General features: G+C 35.6%; 1 protein-coding gene across 1 annotated transcript in view; it reads right to left on the bottom strand.

Moving 5' to 3' along the window:
* The window catches only part of ASPH (aspartate beta-hydroxylase), a 100,575-nt gene that overhangs the window by 35,113 nt on the left and 44,323 nt on the right, over window positions 1-21,139 (bottom strand). Inside the window, exons 10-16 of the mRNA XM_088540173.1 lie at window positions 20,830-20,874; window positions 17,299-17,343; window positions 14,524-14,568; window positions 14,370-14,423; window positions 13,601-13,651; window positions 12,929-12,973; window positions 4,268-4,309 (exon numbers count right to left, since the gene is read on the bottom strand). Of these exons, the coding sequence (XP_088396299.1) occupies window positions 4,268-4,309; window positions 12,929-12,973; window positions 13,601-13,651; window positions 14,370-14,423; window positions 14,524-14,568; window positions 17,299-17,343; window positions 20,830-20,874 (327 nt within the window). The remainder of the gene's footprint in view (window positions 1-4,267; window positions 4,310-12,928; window positions 12,974-13,600; window positions 13,652-14,369; window positions 14,424-14,523; window positions 14,569-17,298; window positions 17,344-20,829; window positions 20,875-21,139) is intronic.

Consider the following 21,139-nt stretch of genomic DNA (forward strand, 5'->3'; position numbering starts at 1 on the left):
AATAAATCTTTAGCAGCAGTTACTCCAGAAACAATTTCCATTGCAGTAAAAACCGTTCTACAGGGTTTTCCTTCTGAAATTATTTTTTGTTGATTAGATGTTGTTCATAAGAAACAATTACAGAATAATAATTTTATTTGTGGCACATATTTCCATAATTCATCTCTCCTTTGAGAGATGAGTCTTGGCTTCATTCAAAGACTAGAATTAGGCAACTCTTATATAAAACCAGAGATGAATTTCCTGATTGATTTTCTGTACAAAAGTAGATACTGATGATCTTGCACTGCATGCATTTGGTTCAACACAGTGTTATGCAACATTTTTGGACTTTGAGACCTGTAGAACTTTTATGAAGAACAACATTGGTCATTCGGTCCACAGCTCATATTTGACACAGGCTTTAATTACATATCTGAATAAGGAAATCAGTAGCTTGTACACTTTTAGAAGTAGATTTTGTATGGCTGCAGCTCAGCTACCTGAGGTGACCATACTGGAGGCGAGTTAAGTGGGTAAGCTCATTCGACAGCCAATGCAGCCAGGCAAGTTTTAGCGAGACGCATCTCACCCCTTTTGCAAACGCCTGCACTTAGCCAGAGGAACAGCAGTTTAAACTCCACAGATTACATATCTTGTTTGAGGTAAGGGAGTTTTGAAAAGTAAAAATTTCTTTTGTAATTACCTATGCCAACGTTCAGTGGGTGAAAGAAATACCTCAATAGCAGAAATGGTTTTTCCAGGTTTTATGCCTTTTCTTCAGCAATATCAATGCATATTCAATATATGACAAGCCAAAGTACAAAACAGAAGCTCCCTACTTAAAATTAAGTTTTACTATCCTATGTGTTCACAACTAATACACCTCATATGGAATGAGGCTTAATGGATGCTGTATAAATGCTCTGGATTGTACTACCAGTGAAATAAATGAATGGACTGATACGTCTTCAACTCTCAATTCTCTCTTCAACTGCTTGAGGTATTAGGTTGATTACCTTCTTGTGAATAAGGCAGACAACCCTTCTTAATTATGTAGGGCAGGGCAAACCTGAAGTATTAGTACACTATGTACTATTTCATTTTGAATTTTCAGAGAATTATCTATGAAGTTAATATACAGGTTAGAGTTCAAATTAGATTATAAAACACTACTGATATTCTGTTGGAAAATAGCTTAGAAGTAAATTATCTATTTCATCTTCTAAGATTAGCATTGAAGAATTCCTTTTTCTGAGTAATGAATTTTTCTTCCTAGACAGAGACAGATACTCACCCAAAATATCAGGTCTTTTTTCTTCATACACTGTTTAAATTAACTTTCTCTATAACACACATATACTATCACAACTCAGTAACTTTTTCGTTGTTTTTTTTGGTGCTTTGTCACTTGAGAAATATACTTGAGTGGGTAGAAAATAGAAAAGAAAGTCATAATGAACTAATAGCAAAAGATCTCTAGTCATTCTTTATCCTGAGGGGCAGCATGTGAGAAAGCTCATTAAAGACTGCAACCTGTTTCAAGTTTGTCATGTAGGGTAAGGAACCCTACAATTTCTGTAGTTTAATAACTTTTGCAACTATGTTTTTAAATGCAAGAAAATGTGCTTCAGCTGATACCAACTCATATACCTTATGTATCTATTTAAAACAAAGACAAAGCAGAAAAAAGCTTAGAACAGCCCAGGAATTGAACAAGGGTGCTATGCATGCTAACAGTGAAGAAAAGGACATATCAAGGATTTTAAGAGAGCGGGCAAACTGAAGCAGCTATAAAGGCTGAACAAGTGATAGCTGCTAAGAACAGAAACAACTTGCTAGAGCTGCTATTATCTCCCACTAATACATTAGTGAAAAACTCAAAACCTCAAAACAAAAGCCAACAAGATACAAGTAAGCAATCTATTCATATACCTCATTTTTTTTTTTTTTTTTTTTTTTTTTTACATCTGCTCGTGTTTTTCAAAGAGAGAGACCTGGAATGAGGGTAAAGAAATTGAAGCACACAGTATGCACAGCCTCTAAATATAAATTTTAATTATATAAAAAAGATGATTAATCAGAAACACTATTGGGAAGACAGTAAGGACTGAAAAAAAAGCAGTGAATGATAAAATCTTTTTAATAATTCACTATCTTTGCATCCTGTCAAACACCAGTTGAAAGGGTTTGCCAGGAACACTTACTTTTTTTCCACATCTTCTATATCAGTCAACATGAAAAAATCGATATAGCACCTTATGGATCATAAATCCTCTTATAATAAAAATGTAATGCCATTAATCCCCTTGAAAGCCCAGACTGATATATTCTGAAAGACATTTATATTCTAGAAGCTGTTATTGTGGAAGTTAGTGTTTGATGTTCATTTTTTACTGTGTATGAGGGGCGGAAAATTCAGTTGAAGTTTCAGTAAGGCTTCTAATAGATTTGATAAAGTATTATTAAACAAGTATTAAAAATTATTGAAAGATATTAAATTTTAAAACATTAGGCTAACAATGTGCAATGAAGATTGTGGCAGTGAAAACTGATAATGTGGTAAGATCCACTCTGAACACTCTGAACTCTGTGACTCTCTCAGTCACAGAAAGTCTATTAGTCTTTATAAATCCAAATAATTAAAAACAATTACATTAACTGTATTCAATACTTAACTATTAATATTTAAAACATAAGTAGAATGGTTTGAAAGCCCTATAGTCTTATATATAGATGCAAATATAAGCAAACCAAAACTAGTATGATCGTAAAATATTTCCTTGCCAAGTATTCAGATCCAAAAAATACAAACTATACAGGAGAATTGGAAGGATATGACTAAGGAAGTCAAAAGAGCAGCAGCTGGCAGTAGGATTCCTGACTGCCTTTTTCTCCAGCTAGTACTAATGAAGGAGCTTTCTTTGCTAGATATGTTCTGTAGGCCATGCCTGAGCCCAGGACCCAAGGCTTTTACATAATGTTAGGTGAAATCATACAGCTAGAGGCAGATAAAAATGTGATCTAGGTGACAGGGACTGTGCAAACTTCCTGCAGAGAGAGGGAATGAAAACGGCCAACCTCAATGACAGTGCAGGAAGCAGAGACCTGAAAACCCTTCAGTACCACTCACTTCTCCATGAAATCTGCCTCTCTACATTTTTACCCTAATCTAAACTAGACAAACTCTTGCAGAGCGAACACTGAGTTGAAGCAGGCTGATTTTAGTGCCATCTGGTGTCTTTCTGATGTACCTACCAGTTTTCCCGGATGGTACATCCTGCTATATGCACGGATGGATGTACCTCCAACACAACTGCATCTGCTTAGAGCCACAAAGCAGCTCAAGGTCAGAAATAACAACAGTGAAGGTGATGACACAATACACGTACACTAGGAAGCACTGCCATCCATACGTGGCTTCTACTTATCTGAGACAAGCGTCACCAAGGCGGGCAGGGTGCTGCACAAACCCAGCTACTGCAGCGCCAACCTGGGCGTTTGGGCCCTGGCCACTCGGCCTGCCTCCCAACCACGTCTTTGAACTGTGCGCTAGTGCTCTGGCCTCTGTAGCACCGAACTAGGAGCAGAATACTGACAAATCTACCCGCAGAAAACATATGTCCACTACTGAGGCAGCCTCGAGGCTCAATCTTTAAAATAAGAACTGCAAGGACTACACCTCTGCTATGCCAGCTGCCACATAAACCCTGCATGAAGGGACGTTCCCTTGCACTGCCTTACGGATTTGCTCAAATGCTTCTAAGGAATAGACCACACCTTTACAAATAGCCCCATGCAAGAAAAACACACAAACTTCTGCTTGGGAGACTGCAGTAAGAAATCTTAGGCAGATATGCATGCAGGATATCTGTGGTTAACACCACAGCGCGGCAGCAGTAACTCCCTGGGAAGCTACCACCGCACAAGCTGCCCTGGAGGCTCTGCTGCCGAACCTCCCGACACGCAAAAACGGCGGAGGCCGAAACAGCAGATCTCAACAGGAGCCTGCCGAAGGCCCCCTCCCTGTCAGGAGGGGCTGCTGATACGGAATTACTGCAATCTGTGCCCATCTAAAAGGGAAAATCAGGATTTTCAGCTTTGGAATGGACTGCATGATTGTTTACTTACAAAAACAGGCACATCATATGGCTGTTCAAACCCAGACTATCTATGTAAGATATTCAGAGACTAAGTAGCAATACTATTTAGTCTAATTTAATTAGTTCTTCCAGAAAGTATAATTTTGAATTTCTGCACAGTATATTTTTAAATGCAAGAGACTTACCTTTATCTTTTATTTCTTGTTCAGTTTCTTTTTCACTTTTTCCTGGAATATTAAAAATATAATTTCAATGAAATAGATTTACATTAATAGGTTATGATCAAGAGTTAAAATAAAAGCTGAGTTGTAAAACATTTTCATAAATAAATGAAGTCACATTATAAATAAAATTATAGCTTACACTTTAAAATGTGATTGGGTATAATTGAGTAAATATGATTTTATTTTTTAAATTAACCACAATCTACTGTCTAAACTGTAGTTGAATAAAAAGTCACTTTCAGTAGATGCTTCACAATGTTACATAGCTGTTTCTGTCATAGAATATTTCATAGTTTTTCTCCTTTAGGTATTTCGTAGATTTAAGTGATACAAAATAGTTTGCATGGTATGTGTGTAAAGTTGTGTTTGCCATTTAGAAACTACTGGATTATTAAATTATTATTAGTTATTATTACATATTTTAATATTTATATTTACATCTATTCGATTAAAGAGTAGAAAGCACTGAAATAGATTGGGAGCCTAAATCTCATTTTCAGAAATTACTTGGGCACTTGGAATCATTAGCCTTAGTGTAACTTTTAAAATAATTTAACCTGCATGTTTGTAAGTATCTAAACATTAACTGTGGCAAAAGACATGCTGTGCGCTGCAGCAGAATCCTGCATACTGTGTGCATGTTGGGCAGACAGAACTTATGGCGCCTGGCCTGCGCTCTCCTGCTCTTCTCCCCTCGCAGCATTTCCTGAAGCTGCTCCGCTCTGCAACATTGCATGCATCTTGCCTCATCATTCTAACATGGTCATTCTCTTTCCAATTTCCTTCCCCCCAAAACTTTCAATATTTTATTTCCAGAATACTTCTTAGAGAGTACTAATAGAAAGATCAGTTGGCTTAAAGAAAAAAAAAAATCTATATATATGTATGCATATGTCTATATATATAGACATAATTGCATGGACAGAAAATAATTTCACTCCTTATTACTAGCTGACAGCTGCCACTCCACAACATGCAGATATTACACCTCAGACTCTTGCACTCCACCCAAGGCACAGTGAATACTAACTACATTATGATACGGTAAAGTCAAATAAATATGGTAATGGTGGAAGTCATTCATCTCTTCAATCACATCATAAAATCCTGACACGGTCAAGTGAAGAAATGAAAAAGATCTACAAAATAAGTTACTATAACAGTCCAAGTGTTCTTGAGTACTTGCTGAAATATCGTGTTTTGGGTTTTTTTCCACATACAACACAATAAATAAATAAATAAACACATGGTTAAGCCCATCTTTTAGTGTATTCACAGATGTTTTAATTATTTTTAAAAGAGCAAACGCACATATCCAGAGGAGACATAAAAGGTTTACATTATCCTATTCCCATTTTTTTTAATTCATGTTGTTTATATTATGTACTATTTTATAGTAAAAATTCACTCTGTCTCAAAGCACACGAACATATAATTGCAGGATAATAAACCATGCTACAGCACAGGAATTAACCACCCATTTCTTCTGTATTTTTCCCTATTGCCAAAAGGGGTGTTCTCACCTGACACCAGCTCTCTAGTTCTGTCCAGGCCACTCAGTGATCCTCTTCTGCCCCTTTCCTCTCCCCACTTTTTTTTTTAACCCCAGCTTCTCAACAGAAGCTGCCCAGCTTCCCATTTCTATATTACTGAGGCTCGAACAGCATTTTACCTACAGCAATCTGTACCTACTTCTGCTCCAAGCTTCATTGTTTTTTCAGATTCTCCTAGACTTTTATTAAATCTCTATTTTGACAAATTAGATATCAGTGATTTCACCAAAGCTTCTCCCATCACCTTTATTTATTCCAAGTTCGCCTTCCACATAGCTGCTTTGGAAGTTATGAAAGCTTGACCTCGTTAGCTCTAGAGATCTTTTTTGTTCCCTGGCTCTCACCAATCATATCTAAGAATTCTTTCCAACATCATACTCAGCATATACTGCTTTATTCTCTCAAACTGATCTCTAGCTAGCCTTGATGGTGGAAATGTTTGTAATTATGCTATTTTTGAGAAAGACGTAAAAATATCATCTATTTCAAAGGCAGAGATATAAGATGGTAAACCTTCTCAAGTCTGTTCTATCACTAACCAAACCAAACATTATTTTCAGCCCTTCTTTCCCTTCCCATTTTTTCCTCAATTTCTCCATTTCCTCCAGAAACTTTAACTTTTCAAAATTACGTGTAAAACTTTTTTAATGAATGAATTAATTAATTAAAATGAATTGCTTTCTGTGCAATGTACGTATTAGGTGCTGTCAAAATGAATAGATTTCTCCATAAATAACAAAACTATTTTTCATGTTTTCACTGTTTTCAGTGCCGGCCAGTGATAGGACAGGAGGAAATGGCCACAAACTGAAGTACCAAAAGAACCACATCTGCTTGCTAGATTTCTTCATCATGGTATATTGCATTTTCATATATATAACATATATATATATATATTAATCTAATGGTTATTTGAAAAATAGCAACATTACTTAGTAGCTGAAGTAAATATTTATCTCCATAGCTAAAATATAGTTAGTCAAAAACAACGCTAGAAACACAAAGGTATTCTTCTGTGTTTTATTGCAGCCAAACATTAAAACAGATTAAATATACATTTTTTTTATAGTCCTCTTGACCTTGCCCAGGTTGGTGTATTCTTGTAAACATGAAGCACATAAAATCACATACTCAATAACAAGTGTTTAAAATTTGATCACAGCATATTAAACTCTCTCAGTCCCATAATCCTACAAATAGGCTGCCATTATGATATAAAAAAATTCTCCATTCACCAGTCTAAAATTATTCTCAAGCTTCCACAGAAAATATGGCTTTGTAGAAATTATTGCTCTGCAATTCACAATCACAGCTACTTTTACTCCAATAAGAGCATCCTGTCCCAAACCACATCACAGTCTAAGAGTATTATTGCTTTCCTGAAAAGCCCCACAAAACAACTCGGGAAATCTTCTCTGTTTGCTATTCACTTTTAACAATCACTATGTGGAGTCTTACAGAAATCCCCATCCCCAAAATAAGCATATATTATGTCCCTTTCACTACAGATGCAAGCATGTAAAATCTTCAAAAAAAGTTACAAATTTTTATTTCTTAAATCTCCCTGTCAACTGAAACACAGCCACTGTTAGGGTACAGCATTGCTTCTTTTTAAAACTCAGCTTGCTTTCTTCTGATATCCCACTTCAGACTTGGTAATATCTTAAAATCAAGTCAGTTATTCCTGAGCCAAGAAGGAATATACGCAAAATGCCAAAGAATAAAATGTGTCTTTATAATTGTGGAATAGCAGCATGCAATAAGTAAACACCTGTTATATTAAAATTCTAAACTAAAGTCAAATTTCAGAAATGTACCATTTATAAGAGCATTAACAATTACAGGTCTTAAATTTCAACATCCTATTTTTCTAAGGTTATAGCTGCAAAGGTGATTTTTTTATTCATATGACCAGCATTTATGCAAATTTGACTTTGACAGCAGCTCACCGAATCCCGCTTCCTGATGCAGCTGTGGTACCATTAGCTTCTTGATCAAAATAGAAGAATTTTACTAAACTCAACTTGATTCAAGCTACTCAGCTTGGCTTTAATCTACACTGATTCCCTGTCAGACCATTATCTAGTTTCAAGACTTATATTTGCTTTAAAATCAAATGTGCATAAAGAGCTGTAATTCAAACATAAAAGTTTGTGAAAAACCATAATTTAGTAATCTGCAATTTTACTGCTACAAATTAAACATAAACATTTTGTAAATTGTTAGACTATTTCTAAATGACCTGAAATTGATGTAGTGTAACTGTTGACATAACATCAGTGCAAAGAGATATAAGTCAAACTTCACAGCTCAGTGTGTATCTGATTAGTGTTTCCAATAAAATGCATTTAGGCTGTATGCTATATCAGCAGTTATAAAACATGTAAAAATTCATAATATTATGCGCTTCATTTGACCAAACTGCTCTGTACATACTGTATGAATCCACAACAAAAGATATATATTAAAATCTGAAAAAATGTACTTGCTGCTACTTTATAAATAGAATATTAACAAATTGCTTGAACAGTACGTAGAAAATGCAAGTCTAATTCACAACCCTGTCACAAACACAGAAGAAAAATAAAACTAGTGAATTCACTGAACTTGACAAAAAAAATTAGACAGGAATGTAAATTAAACATCCAAATGTTTAAAAAAAAAAAAAGTGTACTAAAATAACAGTTGGCTATAACCCATTTACAATATCTTAGTGTTCACTCCCCAAACCCTGAACTGCTCAGTAATTACATCGTGAGGTCTATTACAACCATCTGCTCCCCTTTTGTAGCGTATGGTTAGGGCTGGTCCTCCTGATGTAGGAACTTTTCTTTTGAAGCTTTAAGTATCTGAAAAAATAAGGGGAAATCTACATTAAAGGACCAACCATAACACACCTTACTTAAAAAGAAATAATAATAAAAATCACCTTAAATGTGAAAAAATGCAACTTTGTATCAGACTAGTTAATTTGAGAAAGCTGTCATTTCTAGGAGCCATCATATCCAGTGAATACACACAAAGTTGCTGTAGAAGGTAGGGAATAACCTTTAAATATCTATCTAAACAAATTTTATTTATTTATTTATTTATTTTCTGAGCATATGGCATTTCATTTAATTGGTAAAGGAGATCTGGGTCATGCCACAAATACATGAATACAATTGCCTTTTTTTTTTTTTTCCCCCTCCAAGTCAAGGACAGGAAAATGGAGACGAAGGACCAAGAAATGAAGAAGGGTCGAAGTCGGGACGAAGGAACTACTCTACACATAGGGGATTTCAGCAGCTGGTAAAATGAATGTCAGCTTGTAAAAATGTCCAGTATGCAAGATGAAATGGGGAAATATAACTATTTTAGGTCTGAAAAAACAAAAGGAGGATCCAAATCTAATTGCAGAGAACAAAGGTATCTCAAAAAATCAAACACGCCTCTCCTCAGATTTGTCTGCAGCTCTTAGCATACTGTCAAAACGTCTGCAAATTGCATGTTAAAGTAAAGTAGGTCAGAAAACCTAAGAGCAACATTTCAGGATGGCCTATTATACCACAACTTAAGTACCATGATTTACAAAAATGTAAACTACTATTACACCTAAACTACCCTACTGGTTTAAGCCTATTGGTTATAAACTTAGAAGTAAATTTGAGGAATGGAAAAACAACATATATACAGATGCTTAAAGATGCAGTTGCCTAATTAAATTTTCTGGTAATAAGTAATCAGGAAACTTTCAACTCGCACTACAATATACTTGCATCCCATGTCAAACCTCTTTTTGCTGGACATGCAAAGAAATTCCTCATAGATAACTAGATTCTTGCTGAGAACTACCTCCCCCTTTCCTGCCAACCAATAAGTTCCTCTGTTTTCCAGAAAAATCAGATAACCTGATACAAGTAAGTGCCACTATACTTTACAGTACCTGAGAATAAAGACTCTGTAGTAACATTTCTGACTATTTTTGTAACTACCTGATTTTAAGTTTATTTCACAAATAGAAGAACATTTTAGTTCATTTAGAACTAAACATTTACACAACATTTAGAAGAACATTAAAGTGCATACGTGCTCATAGGAGTTCTTCATTCACAGTTCTTGACAGCCTTGAGTAATTATGAGCTTATTACATTATTGTAGAATTGAGTGAATACTTGCTTTGCAAACTTTAAGTTGCATGAAGAAAAATAAAATTCTGAAAACAAACCCTTATATGAACCCTTACATCAAAGCAAAACAAAACTTTTGCAGCAACAGTAAACATGGATTTCATAGAGAAAAGAGCATAAGAAAATGTTTCATTGGAACTTTAACTCTCATATTACAAAAGTAGAAGAAAGGATACTCAGTGTAACTTGTAGTTTACTTATGTCTCCCTTTAATTTTCAGGGGCATTATACAATTTCAGTTATACTTTGTGTGCAGATAATAAACTGTTTGTAAAAATGTTACATGAGTGGTTGATGATTCTTTTGCCTTCAAAGTGTTTCTTTCATAACTACACAAAATATTCAAGGTTTTTTCTTAATTTTGTTTTTCAAAAGAAAATGTTGACTCCTTTCAGTGATACTATTATTACTTTTTCCCCCAGCCCCCCACAAGAGGTACCAGAATTGAGATACATTCCCTTGAAAACTAAGCTCAAGGCTTCATGCTTTAAGAAGTGTCTTGCACTTGTTTTGAAAACAAGTGAAAGGAAAAAAAAATTCTTTTCAGGTTTCATCTGTTTCAGCACTTGGAATTTTTATGATGATGAGAAATTTGTGTGTGAATATCAGCTAAGCCTCACTTAGGAGGCCTAGATTCCTAGTTTGCTCTTTTTGTTTTAATTTACTTTCTTGATATCACGTAATGTAAATCATTAATTATATATAGCATGATACTATTTTCCCTGCATCCTATGTTTGCTGATAATGCCAAGAAAAAATAAATTTCCTCATATTTCAAACAGGAGACAGTAAAATGAAAGTTAAATTCAGTGGTTAAAATCAACAATAACAAAAATCTTCCCTACCCCAAAACTTGCCTTTTCAGAAAAGCAGTATGTGATGCTCAATAATCAAAAGCACTGCCAGAGACTATTCCAGTACTAAAACCAGAATTTATCAAGGTATTTTACTTTGAGTGCTAAAGGCCACCTGCAAGCTGCAAGTCCTTTTTAATCTTAACTATGCAAGGACTCCCAGAATCCCAGAACGACTGAGGTTAGAAGGGACCTCTAGAGATCATCTAGTCCAACCCCCCTGCTCCAGCAGGGTCACCTAGAGCACGTGGCACAGGGTGGCATCCAAGCGGGTTTTGAAGATCTCCAGAGAAGGTGATTCCACAGCCTCTCTGGGCAGCCTGTTCCAGGGCTCTGTCATCCTCACAGGAAAGAAGTTCTTCCTCACATGGGGGTGGAACTGCCTGTCCCCTTTACTCTTTGAATCACAATACAAGGAAAAGACATCTAGAAGGACAACTCCAAAAAGACAAAAATGGAGTGTTTGGTTTGATTTCACCATCATATCCAAAAGCCTTCCTGCAATTAAGTGAAGCTTAATATTTGAAAAACCATCCAATACTGTGCAAGACATCTAAGTTTTCATGAAAGTGGGAAATGCATTTGCTGCTCGAGTTATTACAGCATAAAAACCTACATAGATATGATTCACACAAACTAAAGTCAAATATTCTGAACTGATACTTGGATTCTAAAATTAGTTTTGAAATAACATATGCAAGTCATGATCAATCAATACTCTCATATCAATATAGTTGATACTATGCAAGTAGAATCATTGACTTTTGAGATTTTACAACAGTCCTACCAGGTACTATTTCCCTGTTTTAACTTTAAGCAGTAAGTTGAAATATGTTTCTGAGAGAAAACAGACATCCCCTTTCTTATTTTACAGGTGCAACTTGAAACAGCAAACCAATTCACTTTTGCCTTCACTATTTTTGTTTGTTTGTTTATGCTGACAAATGTATCTACTGCTTATTCTGATGCTATTATAAACTTTGGATAACAAAGTTTCCCTCTTCTTATGGAAGAAAATACTTTTAGATGAAGCATCTACTTAGGATCATTTTCAGCTTTAAACATTTCAATACCATGTGACAGTTGTGCTAAACATTGGTAGAAGGACCTCACAGACATAACCTGTTAATAGAAGCATTTTGAATCAGCTCAGCTAAAATAATACACTAGATAATCTGTGCCTTTAGTCTGCATGGGACAACAATATAGGTCTCCTGTTTTTTTTTTTTTCCCCTATTTCTCTCTACCTTTGCAATGTCCAAAAAATCCTTTCCCACAAGAAAGGAAATAAAAAATAGAGCAAAAGAAAGCCAAAGAAAAAAAAAATAAAATAAACTCACACAGAACAACCCAGGCACCACACCACTTAAAGGGCCCTGCATAGCACAAGGACTAGCTAACACAGAAAGACACTGAAACATTCCTTGGCTTAACAGCTGACCACTGACTCACACTAACCAGAACAGAGCAGAAATAAAACTGCACAAACACCTGGCTCTCAGATTGCAACTTCTGTGAGTTCCCTTTTAAAAGATGCAGTCAAAGTTGCACTAGCAACTTTAAGACTAAACTCCGAAAAACCAAATCATCAGCAGCAACGCGCACTAGGTTCCAACCTAGAAACTGCTTTTATTAGGTAGCTGGATACTCAAAGTTGGTTTTGGTAAATACAATTCTCACTACGATCTCCTGATGGATGAACTTCAAGTGCTCCTGTTCTTAAAATCAGCCTTGTAAATAAAAATACGTGACAACATGAGAAAAAAAAAAATCTAGTAGGAGATCAGTGGCTAAAGAATGTGCTGCAGCCTTTCATATATACACCCACAACCACGCACATACAAAGGAAGTACGCCCATATTTTGAGATCCCTTTACAGCAAAAGCAATAAACTTTCTCTCTGCAATCATTTAAAATTAACTCTTAATTTAAAAGTAGCCATTCTTTAATTGGAACTGCTACCATATAACCCATTAACAATCAGTAGCATTAATCCAGAACTTTTTTTTTGGAGAGGGGAGGACCAAACACTTAAAATTAACTTACCTACAAGATTATCATTTGAATAATCCTCAACTTCAATAGCCATTTCTGTAAAATACACAAAGTAAACAATCATTTACAACTGAAGAGTTATTAAAATATTTACAAAAAGTTCTATTTTTATTTATGTTGAAACTGATGACTTAGTAAGACTGGTCTCTAATATTCCTTTTGCAGAACAGAGATACAAATACTCTTATCGACATTTCCTCCAATAAAAACTCTAATATTAAAGTAGGACAAAGAATAATTTGCAGGACTACATCTTGTTCCAATAAAAAAGAATGGGAAATCTGAAATTGTACCATCACAAATCTCATCTTCCACAGTTTTGTACACCACTGAGAATGGAATTTAAAAAAGTGCCTATTCACAGTGTTTTATCTTTAACTACACAATATTCTGACTTCTAAATTCAGTTCTATTTAATCCAGGTTGTGTATTTAAGTCAGTAACCAGCAAAGCTTTTAAACTAATGATTTCCGTGAAACTAATGATGGCTACTGTGATTTAAATGCCTCTTAGCTCCCACACCCTCAAGAAAAACAAAATAAAACAAAACAAAATGAAGCAAACCAAAATAAAGTCTTATTTTCTCAGTCTTATATACTGATAAAAGAAGGAAGATACTGCTATCAAAAAGTAGTAAATTCATGAAAATAGGACTATACAAACCTGATTCTTCAGGCTCACTCGCCACTTTCTCTTCAAGAGGTTTGCTTTCTACTGTTACAGAGAAAATTAAACATGAAAGTTATATGGCACCACCACAATTTTTTTCTTTTTATCTCTCTCCTGCTGCCACCACTCCCCTGCTCAAATCAGCATCAAACAGCAAAAAAGAGTTAAGAAAAAGCAAATATGATAATCTAAAAGTAAAAAAAAAAAAAAAAAAAAAAAAAAAAAACATTCACCGGACAGGTATTATGTCCAATAGGTTAGCCCTTCTTAATTATTGACTTTAATTCCTGTTACTTGGGAAGTGATTTTGATTATATTTGTTATTTCTGGGAAACACCAATGATCACTCTCCCAATTTCTTACATTACAGCACACTTTTCAGATGGAAAAACCACATGAAATACCATCAAATTCAACCACCACTGCTCAGACAAAACTCCCGTGTAAATCACTTGGCTCTGACTGAACTAAAGGAGTGTTCAGAAAAAAAACTTCACCGCTGCTTGGATCTCCTTGGAGCACAGTTCTGCATTACATTTGACCCACTGCTCATCCGAAATTCCCTGGCACCAAGGCAACAAATACAAAAGTTTACAGCTGTCTTCCTGAGCTGCAATCTCTGGACTGGACACACGCCGCCCCTTGAAGTGAAGCTGGAAGCACTTCACAGAGCACATTTCTGTGCATTGTTGACACATAGAGAATTAACAAATAAGAGAGCGAGAAAAATATGGTTTCAGTGATCTATTAAAAAAAATTGTACCTGGCTTTTCATCAATTTCCAAAACCTCAATAGCTTCCTCTACAGCAGGAGCTACTAAAAAGAAGAGAGCATACGATTATCGCTTTTTATATCACACCTCAAAATGCATCTGTTTCATTTAAACACCTCAAGAGCTCAGCTACAAACTACATACCTGGCTCTAAGACTTCATATGGCTCCTCTGGAGCGTCCTCAACAGCTAAGGAAACATGCAATTCACAGCAAAGGTGAAATTGAGCTCTATGCTGATAAAACTTACACACAGCATAAAAGAACAAAGCTGACACACAGGCAAGGGAAAGTCTTGTGAACAATGAATTGCTATAAACAAAGATGAACTTTGATGAATTTCAGAAAAAGACCCTCTTAAATTTACTTTCTTTTTTCCCTATAGAACTGCCATTTCAGTAGATATATATTTCCAGATTTATTTTTTAAAGAAACACCTTTTTTTGCATCAGATCTTGCAATAGATAGACAGATAGAATGCTTAAGGTTGGAAGGGACCTCTAGAGGTCATCCAGTCCAACCCCCTGCACACGCAGGGTCACCTAGAGCACGTGGCACAGGACTGTGTCCAAGTGGGTTTGGAAGATCTCCAGAGAAGGAGATTCCACAACCTTTCTTGGTAGCCTGTTCCAGCGCTCTGTCACCCTCACTGTTAAGAAATTTTTCCTTAAGTTCCTGCGAAACTTTTGATGCTTCAGTTTCCGGACGTTTCCTTTAGTTCTATCAGTGGCCACCACTGAAAAGAGGCCAGCACCATCCTCCTCACTGCCTCCCTTGAGGTATTTATAGACACTGATGAGATCCCCTCTCAGCCTTCTCTTCTCCAGGCTGAGCAGGCCCAGCTCTCTCAGTCTCTCCTCACAGGGCAGATGTTCCAGGCCCCTGATCATCCTTGTGGCCCTGCGCTGGACTCTCTCCAGCAGCTCCACATCCCTCTTATACTGCGGGGCCTAGAACTGGACAAAAATCTCAGTGACTATGAAAATCGATTTTTATTAAGAAAAAAATCCTTAACCCTTTTGGGAATGGTGACTACTCTGGTCTTTTGCTTAATCAACTGCAGCTGCTGGATGTATTAAAAAACACACAGACAGAGTCATTATCTTTTAAGCTAAAAGACCTTTACCTCAAGGGGATGTCAAGCAAGACAAGAGCAGTGTTGACTTAAAATATTTTTTTAGTATTTAAAATGTTAGTTTTAAAAATACATTTGCCTTTATAAAGTTTATTCACACTGATTGGGTTTATTAATATGTTTTGTTACACTCCTGTTCCCATTGTTACTGGACTGTCTACTCTACCACTGCAGAAAGAAGTCAGAACAGAATTCAAGAATAAAACATGGTCTGCAAAGACAGATGAAAGTAATGATAGGAGTAGGAGGAGTGTTGATGATTGTGGCATATTATTAAAAGCTTTTATCCTTGTGATGCAACATAATATAGGAAGAAAGATGTGCCTCAAAAGTGATTCAACTCCTGATTTCATTTTTTGAGTCTCTAACTCCACGTAGTCCAAGGATACAAACACATAATCTTTCAGTTAATTGCAAGGGGTAGTATTATAAATATATATATGTACATATATATATTTGTGTGTGTGTGTGTGTGTGTGTGTGTGTGTGTATAGCTAATTTGTTTGGCATTTTATCTCCTCTTCCTTCTTTTCCAACACTTCTCCTGTCCACCTAATTCCTACATAGGGGTTTGCAGTTTTTAATTTTTTTTAGTATATATTTTTAGAGAAAATTAGGAATTGCCATATAGGATTCTGCCGATGCCTAATCAATCCAATAGCCTATTTCAACAGAGGCTAGAGCAGGAGGTTCAGATAGGACACAAATCTGCTGCAGAACAACCAGCAAATATTGTGAGTTGAATATACAACTTCCCACAGAGATAAGTTTTATATTTTATAAGTTTCTCTCCTAAAATGTTTACAATGACAATCCTAAACTTAGATAAGAGTACCACTTTCTGGGGAACCCTGTCCTTCTTCCTGTTCAAGCAAGTTCAACCAGACAGTCCTTCAATTTAAATTCTGGATTTCAGGGAAAAAAAATAGATACATACATATATATAAATAATTTCATACCTGAATTTCCCCCTTTTAATTCATTTGACTTTCCTCAAACACAAATGAGATGGAATTGATATTCCAAATTATCTATACTAGCACATTTCTTGATTTCATTCTAAACTGAACAACTGTGCCTTTTCCAACCCTCCATCTGAGCCGACCTCGACAAGGGCTCCTACTTCACGACAAGAAAGCATACAGGACCCAGAGGAAGGGCTGCAAATCAGACCTTATTTTGTGTAGTACTTCTGTTAGACAGAGGCCATCAGCAAAAAGTATCCATCAAAGCAGAGACACTATTGGCAGCTTGTGGATTTTGAATGCGTTTCCTGCAAAATGCTTCTTTGTGAACTTCAGGCAGTAAGCAGGGGTTACAGGGTTAGAGCAAGACTCCTGGTAGCCAGCAGGGTGAAGGTCTAGGATGAACGACTGTGTTCCAAATGCTTGCAGAAAGCCCCATGTACTCTCTTTTCCCTGTACATCCAGGAAACTCGTATTTCCATTTAGTCTCAAGACCTTAAACCTGGAGACCTTAAGGATGTATCCTTAAGGAAGAGTCTTGTCTCAATTCATAGGTAACAGACTTAACCTGTACACCACAGACACTGTAAAGCAACTTTTCCAGAGTTGGTAATATATTGGGATAGAACATAAAAACTGAAACTGTGTAATGTTCTCTTTACTCCCCTCAAAAGAAAATCTGATCTTAAAATTTATTATTTATATTCCAGGAATACTTATTTTATATATATTTCCATTCTAATTACATATGAATGTATTTTTTTTATTAATTTTTAATTAGATTTTTTTTAAATGTCACCTATAGATATATTGTCTTTACCCGTATAGACTGATTGGCTCTCGGTCTCCTCCTCATGTTCTGGTTCTGAAAAGCAAAAGAATAAAGTTCTTGGATGACAGATTTACAAAAAGTATCCTAAAATTATTGTGGCCTACCTTATAAATATGGATGTTAGGCATCTGACTCATTTCTTTACTGATAAAAATAATGCTCTCAGAGACCTTCTCCAGTCTGGGGGCCTGACTAGACAGACTGGAGTCATTAGGAGAAATTCCACACATAAATACCAAATGTGAACATAAGGTTAATGATTTAGCATATCTAACTGAGCAAATAAAACTTGGGGAAAAAGGAAGAGAAGAGAGAGAGAAGTAAGAAGGGAGAGAAAGAGAGAGAGGTGGGGAGAAAGGCAGGGAGAGAAGAAAGAAGGAGGTAGAGAAGAAGAGGTAGGAGTAGAGAAAGGGATCTGCCATTAGAGGAGAAATACGTGTGATAGAGAACCAGAATATACAGGGACTCAGGTAAAAGCAAACTGTTGAAGTTCTGAAGCTAATGTCACAACAAAAACTTTACATTTGAGATTTAAAAAAATTAACATCTCCATGTTGGACCTCCATGCCTTCTTTTCTGCTGCTCTTTTACAGGAAAAAAAAAATGTGTTTCATTATCCATATGGCTAAAAGCACATTTTTACGGGAGGGGTCAAAGTCTGACAATTTAGTGGCCAAATATATATTTTTTGACAATCAACGATCTTGGAATATCCTCTTTAGAAAACGAATGGAACTACCTATTATTTTCATCAGTCTAATCACAAAATTAAGATTTTGATTTAGGAATCTCTATGACCACCTTGCATGAAAGGCATGTACAGATTCTCCTGGAGACAGGTCTGTGAAGGAGTCCTCTGCTCATCTCACCACTACATAGGAAGCAGTTGCACCTCCAAGTCCTCCTTATCTTTGGATGTGAGATGCAGAGGTGATTTCTGATTAGAAATTATTAGATTCTCCTGGAAAGGAGGATAAACCATAAGCTTGGGAAAAGGTCTGTCTATCTTTTACATCTCATCTATATTCACACTTCTTTTCAAGGGCTTCACAGCTGAGGCACAAAAGCAAGGTAAGGGGAGAGAGAAGTGGGCAATAGGCTGAATGTGCCTTTGGGTCGCTAAAACTATGGGGACTTCTACCCCAAAGGTGGAAGTCAGGATTTTCTTCTCAGTGATAATAATATGACAAAAAAGTGTTATAATATGGCCATTTCACTAAAGATAACAGTTTCCATACCATGTTCTTCATTATAATCCCCATGCACTCTGTCCTCTGTTAAAAAAAAAAAAAAAAAAGAAATCAATATAAAAATTCATAACATTTTAAAGACAATAAGAATACACAAATAATATGACATCAAGCTTATTCAGGACAATAAAAATATTCAAATACATTATAATTTACACTGCCTTAAAACTTAGTATTAAGAATTCAACATATGTTAATTGTTTTTAGGATTTGTATGTGTGTGTGTGGGAAGGGGGGAGAGGAATCTGAAATATTTTCCAGCATTGCAAGACAGACCAAAAAATAAAGTTCAGCAGAATCAGCATCTTTTCTCATAAATTCATTAAATGATCTACAAATGACGAAGATTTCATAATGAAAATGCTTGCAAGTCTTTTCTACATAGAGCAAGATTTTAACGGAAAATTTGAAAAGCTCTGGTCTTGGGGAGAGGCTGAGAGTTTTTATTTTGAAAGACATTACCTATTAACAAACACTTAAAAAAACTAATTTAATGCTTGGGGCAAATACCCCAATCATCTCCCACAGTTTCATATGCCACTGAGAACGGAGATTAAAAAAAAATGCGTATTTATTATGTTTTAGCTGTGCAATATTCTGACTTCTAAATTCAATTCTTTTTAATACAGGATGAGTATTTAATCTAGTCACCAGCAAAACTCTCAAACTAAAGAACACAGCTGATTTCCAGTACTGTGATTTAAACTCCTTTTACTGCCCACCCCCTCAAGAAAAACAAAAATGAAATAAAGTCTTATTTTCTCACACTCTTTTATACTGATAAAAGAAGGAAGATACTGCTATCAAAAAGTAGTAAATTCATGAAAATAGGACTATACAAACCTGATTCTTCAGGCTCACTCGCCACTTTCTCTTCAAGAGGTTTGCTTTCTACTGTTACAGAGAAAATTAAACATGAAAGTTATATGGCACCACCACAATTTTTTTCTTTTTATCTCTCTCCTGCTGCCACCACTCCGCTACTCCCCTGCTCAAATCAGCATCAAACAGCAAGGAAGAGTTAAGAAAAAGCAAATATGATAATTTAACAGTAAAAAAAAAAAAAAAAGTCATCGGACAGGAATTATGTCCAATAGGTTAGCCCTTCTTAATTATTGACTTTAATTCCTGTTACTTGGGAAGTGATTTTGATTATATTTGTTATTTCTGGGAAACACCAATGATCACTCTCCCAATTTCTTACATTACAGCACACTTTTCAGATGGAAAAACCACATGAAATACCATCAAATTCAACCACCACTGCTCAGACAAAACTCCCGTGTAAATCACTTGGCTCTGACTGAACTAAAGGAGTGTTCAGAAAAAAAACTTCACCGCTGCTTGGATCTCCTTGGAGCACAGTTCTGCATTACATTTGACCCACTGCTCATCCGAAATTCCCTGGCACCAAGGCAACAAATACAAAAGTTTACAGCTGTCTTCCTGAGCTGCAATCTCTGGACTGGACACACGCCGCCCCTTGAAGTGAAGCTGGAAGCACTTCACAGAGCACATTTCTGTGCATTGTTGACACATAGAGAATTAACAAATAAGAGAGCGAGAAAAATATGGTTTCAGTGATCTATTAAAAAAATCGTACCTGGCTTTTCATCAATTTCCAAAACCTCAATAGCTTCCTCTACAGCAGGAGCTACTAAAAAGAAGAGAGCATACGATTATCGCTTTTTATATCACACCTCAAAATGCATCTGTTTCATTTAAACACCTCAAGAGCTCAGCTACAAACTACATACCTGGCTCTAAGACTTCATATGGCTCCTCTGGAGCGTCCTCAACAGCTAAGGAAACATGCAATTCACAGCAAAGGTGAAATTGAGCTCTATGCTGATAAAACTTACACACAGCATAAAAGAACAAAGCTGACACACAGGCAAGGGAAAGTCTTGTGAACAATGAATTGCTATAAACAAAGATGAACTTTGATGAATTTCAGAAAAAGACCCTCTTAAATTTACTTTCTTTTTTCCCTATAGAACTGCCATTTCAGTAGATATATATTTCCAGATTTATTTTTTAAAGAAACACCTTTTTTGCATCCATTCTTGATTACTTTTAATACTGATATTTATTAATAAAATTTCCTTAACTCTTTTGGGAGTGGTCACTATTCTCACTTTCGTCTTTTGCAGTATCAAGTGCATCTGCTATATGTACTCTTTTACATTTTTCATTTTTTTATTCATTTGTTGGCTTGGTTTGGGGAATATTCAATTCAAGTTCCTTTACAATAGGTTTTAGATCATACCTTTAAGATGTTCAATAGCATCTTCTAGCACTAGCTCAGTGTCACCTTAAATAAAGACATTAAATATTTTATGTTCTACTCAAATCCTTATATGATAGTTAAAACACCTAAGAGAAGTTAAAATGTCACATACTTCTTAGTTTATGAAGAATATAGAACAAACTTAAATGAATAGCAATGTTTTATTTGAAAACAATGACTGTATTGCAAACACACACAGAAGTTACACAGTATATTAAAACTTTGCATGCATTTATAGTTAGGCTTAAAATTGAGAGTATAAATAGGACATAAACCCATTGATTAAACT

This window comes from Tinamus guttatus, unplaced genomic scaffold, assembly GCF_059628265.1.
Source record: "Tinamus guttatus ecotype Peru unplaced genomic scaffold, ASM5962826v1 Tinamus_guttatus_pri_ptg000056l, whole genome shotgun sequence".
In the NCBI taxonomy this organism is placed as follows: Eukaryota; Metazoa; Chordata; class Aves; order Tinamiformes; family Tinamidae; genus Tinamus; species Tinamus guttatus.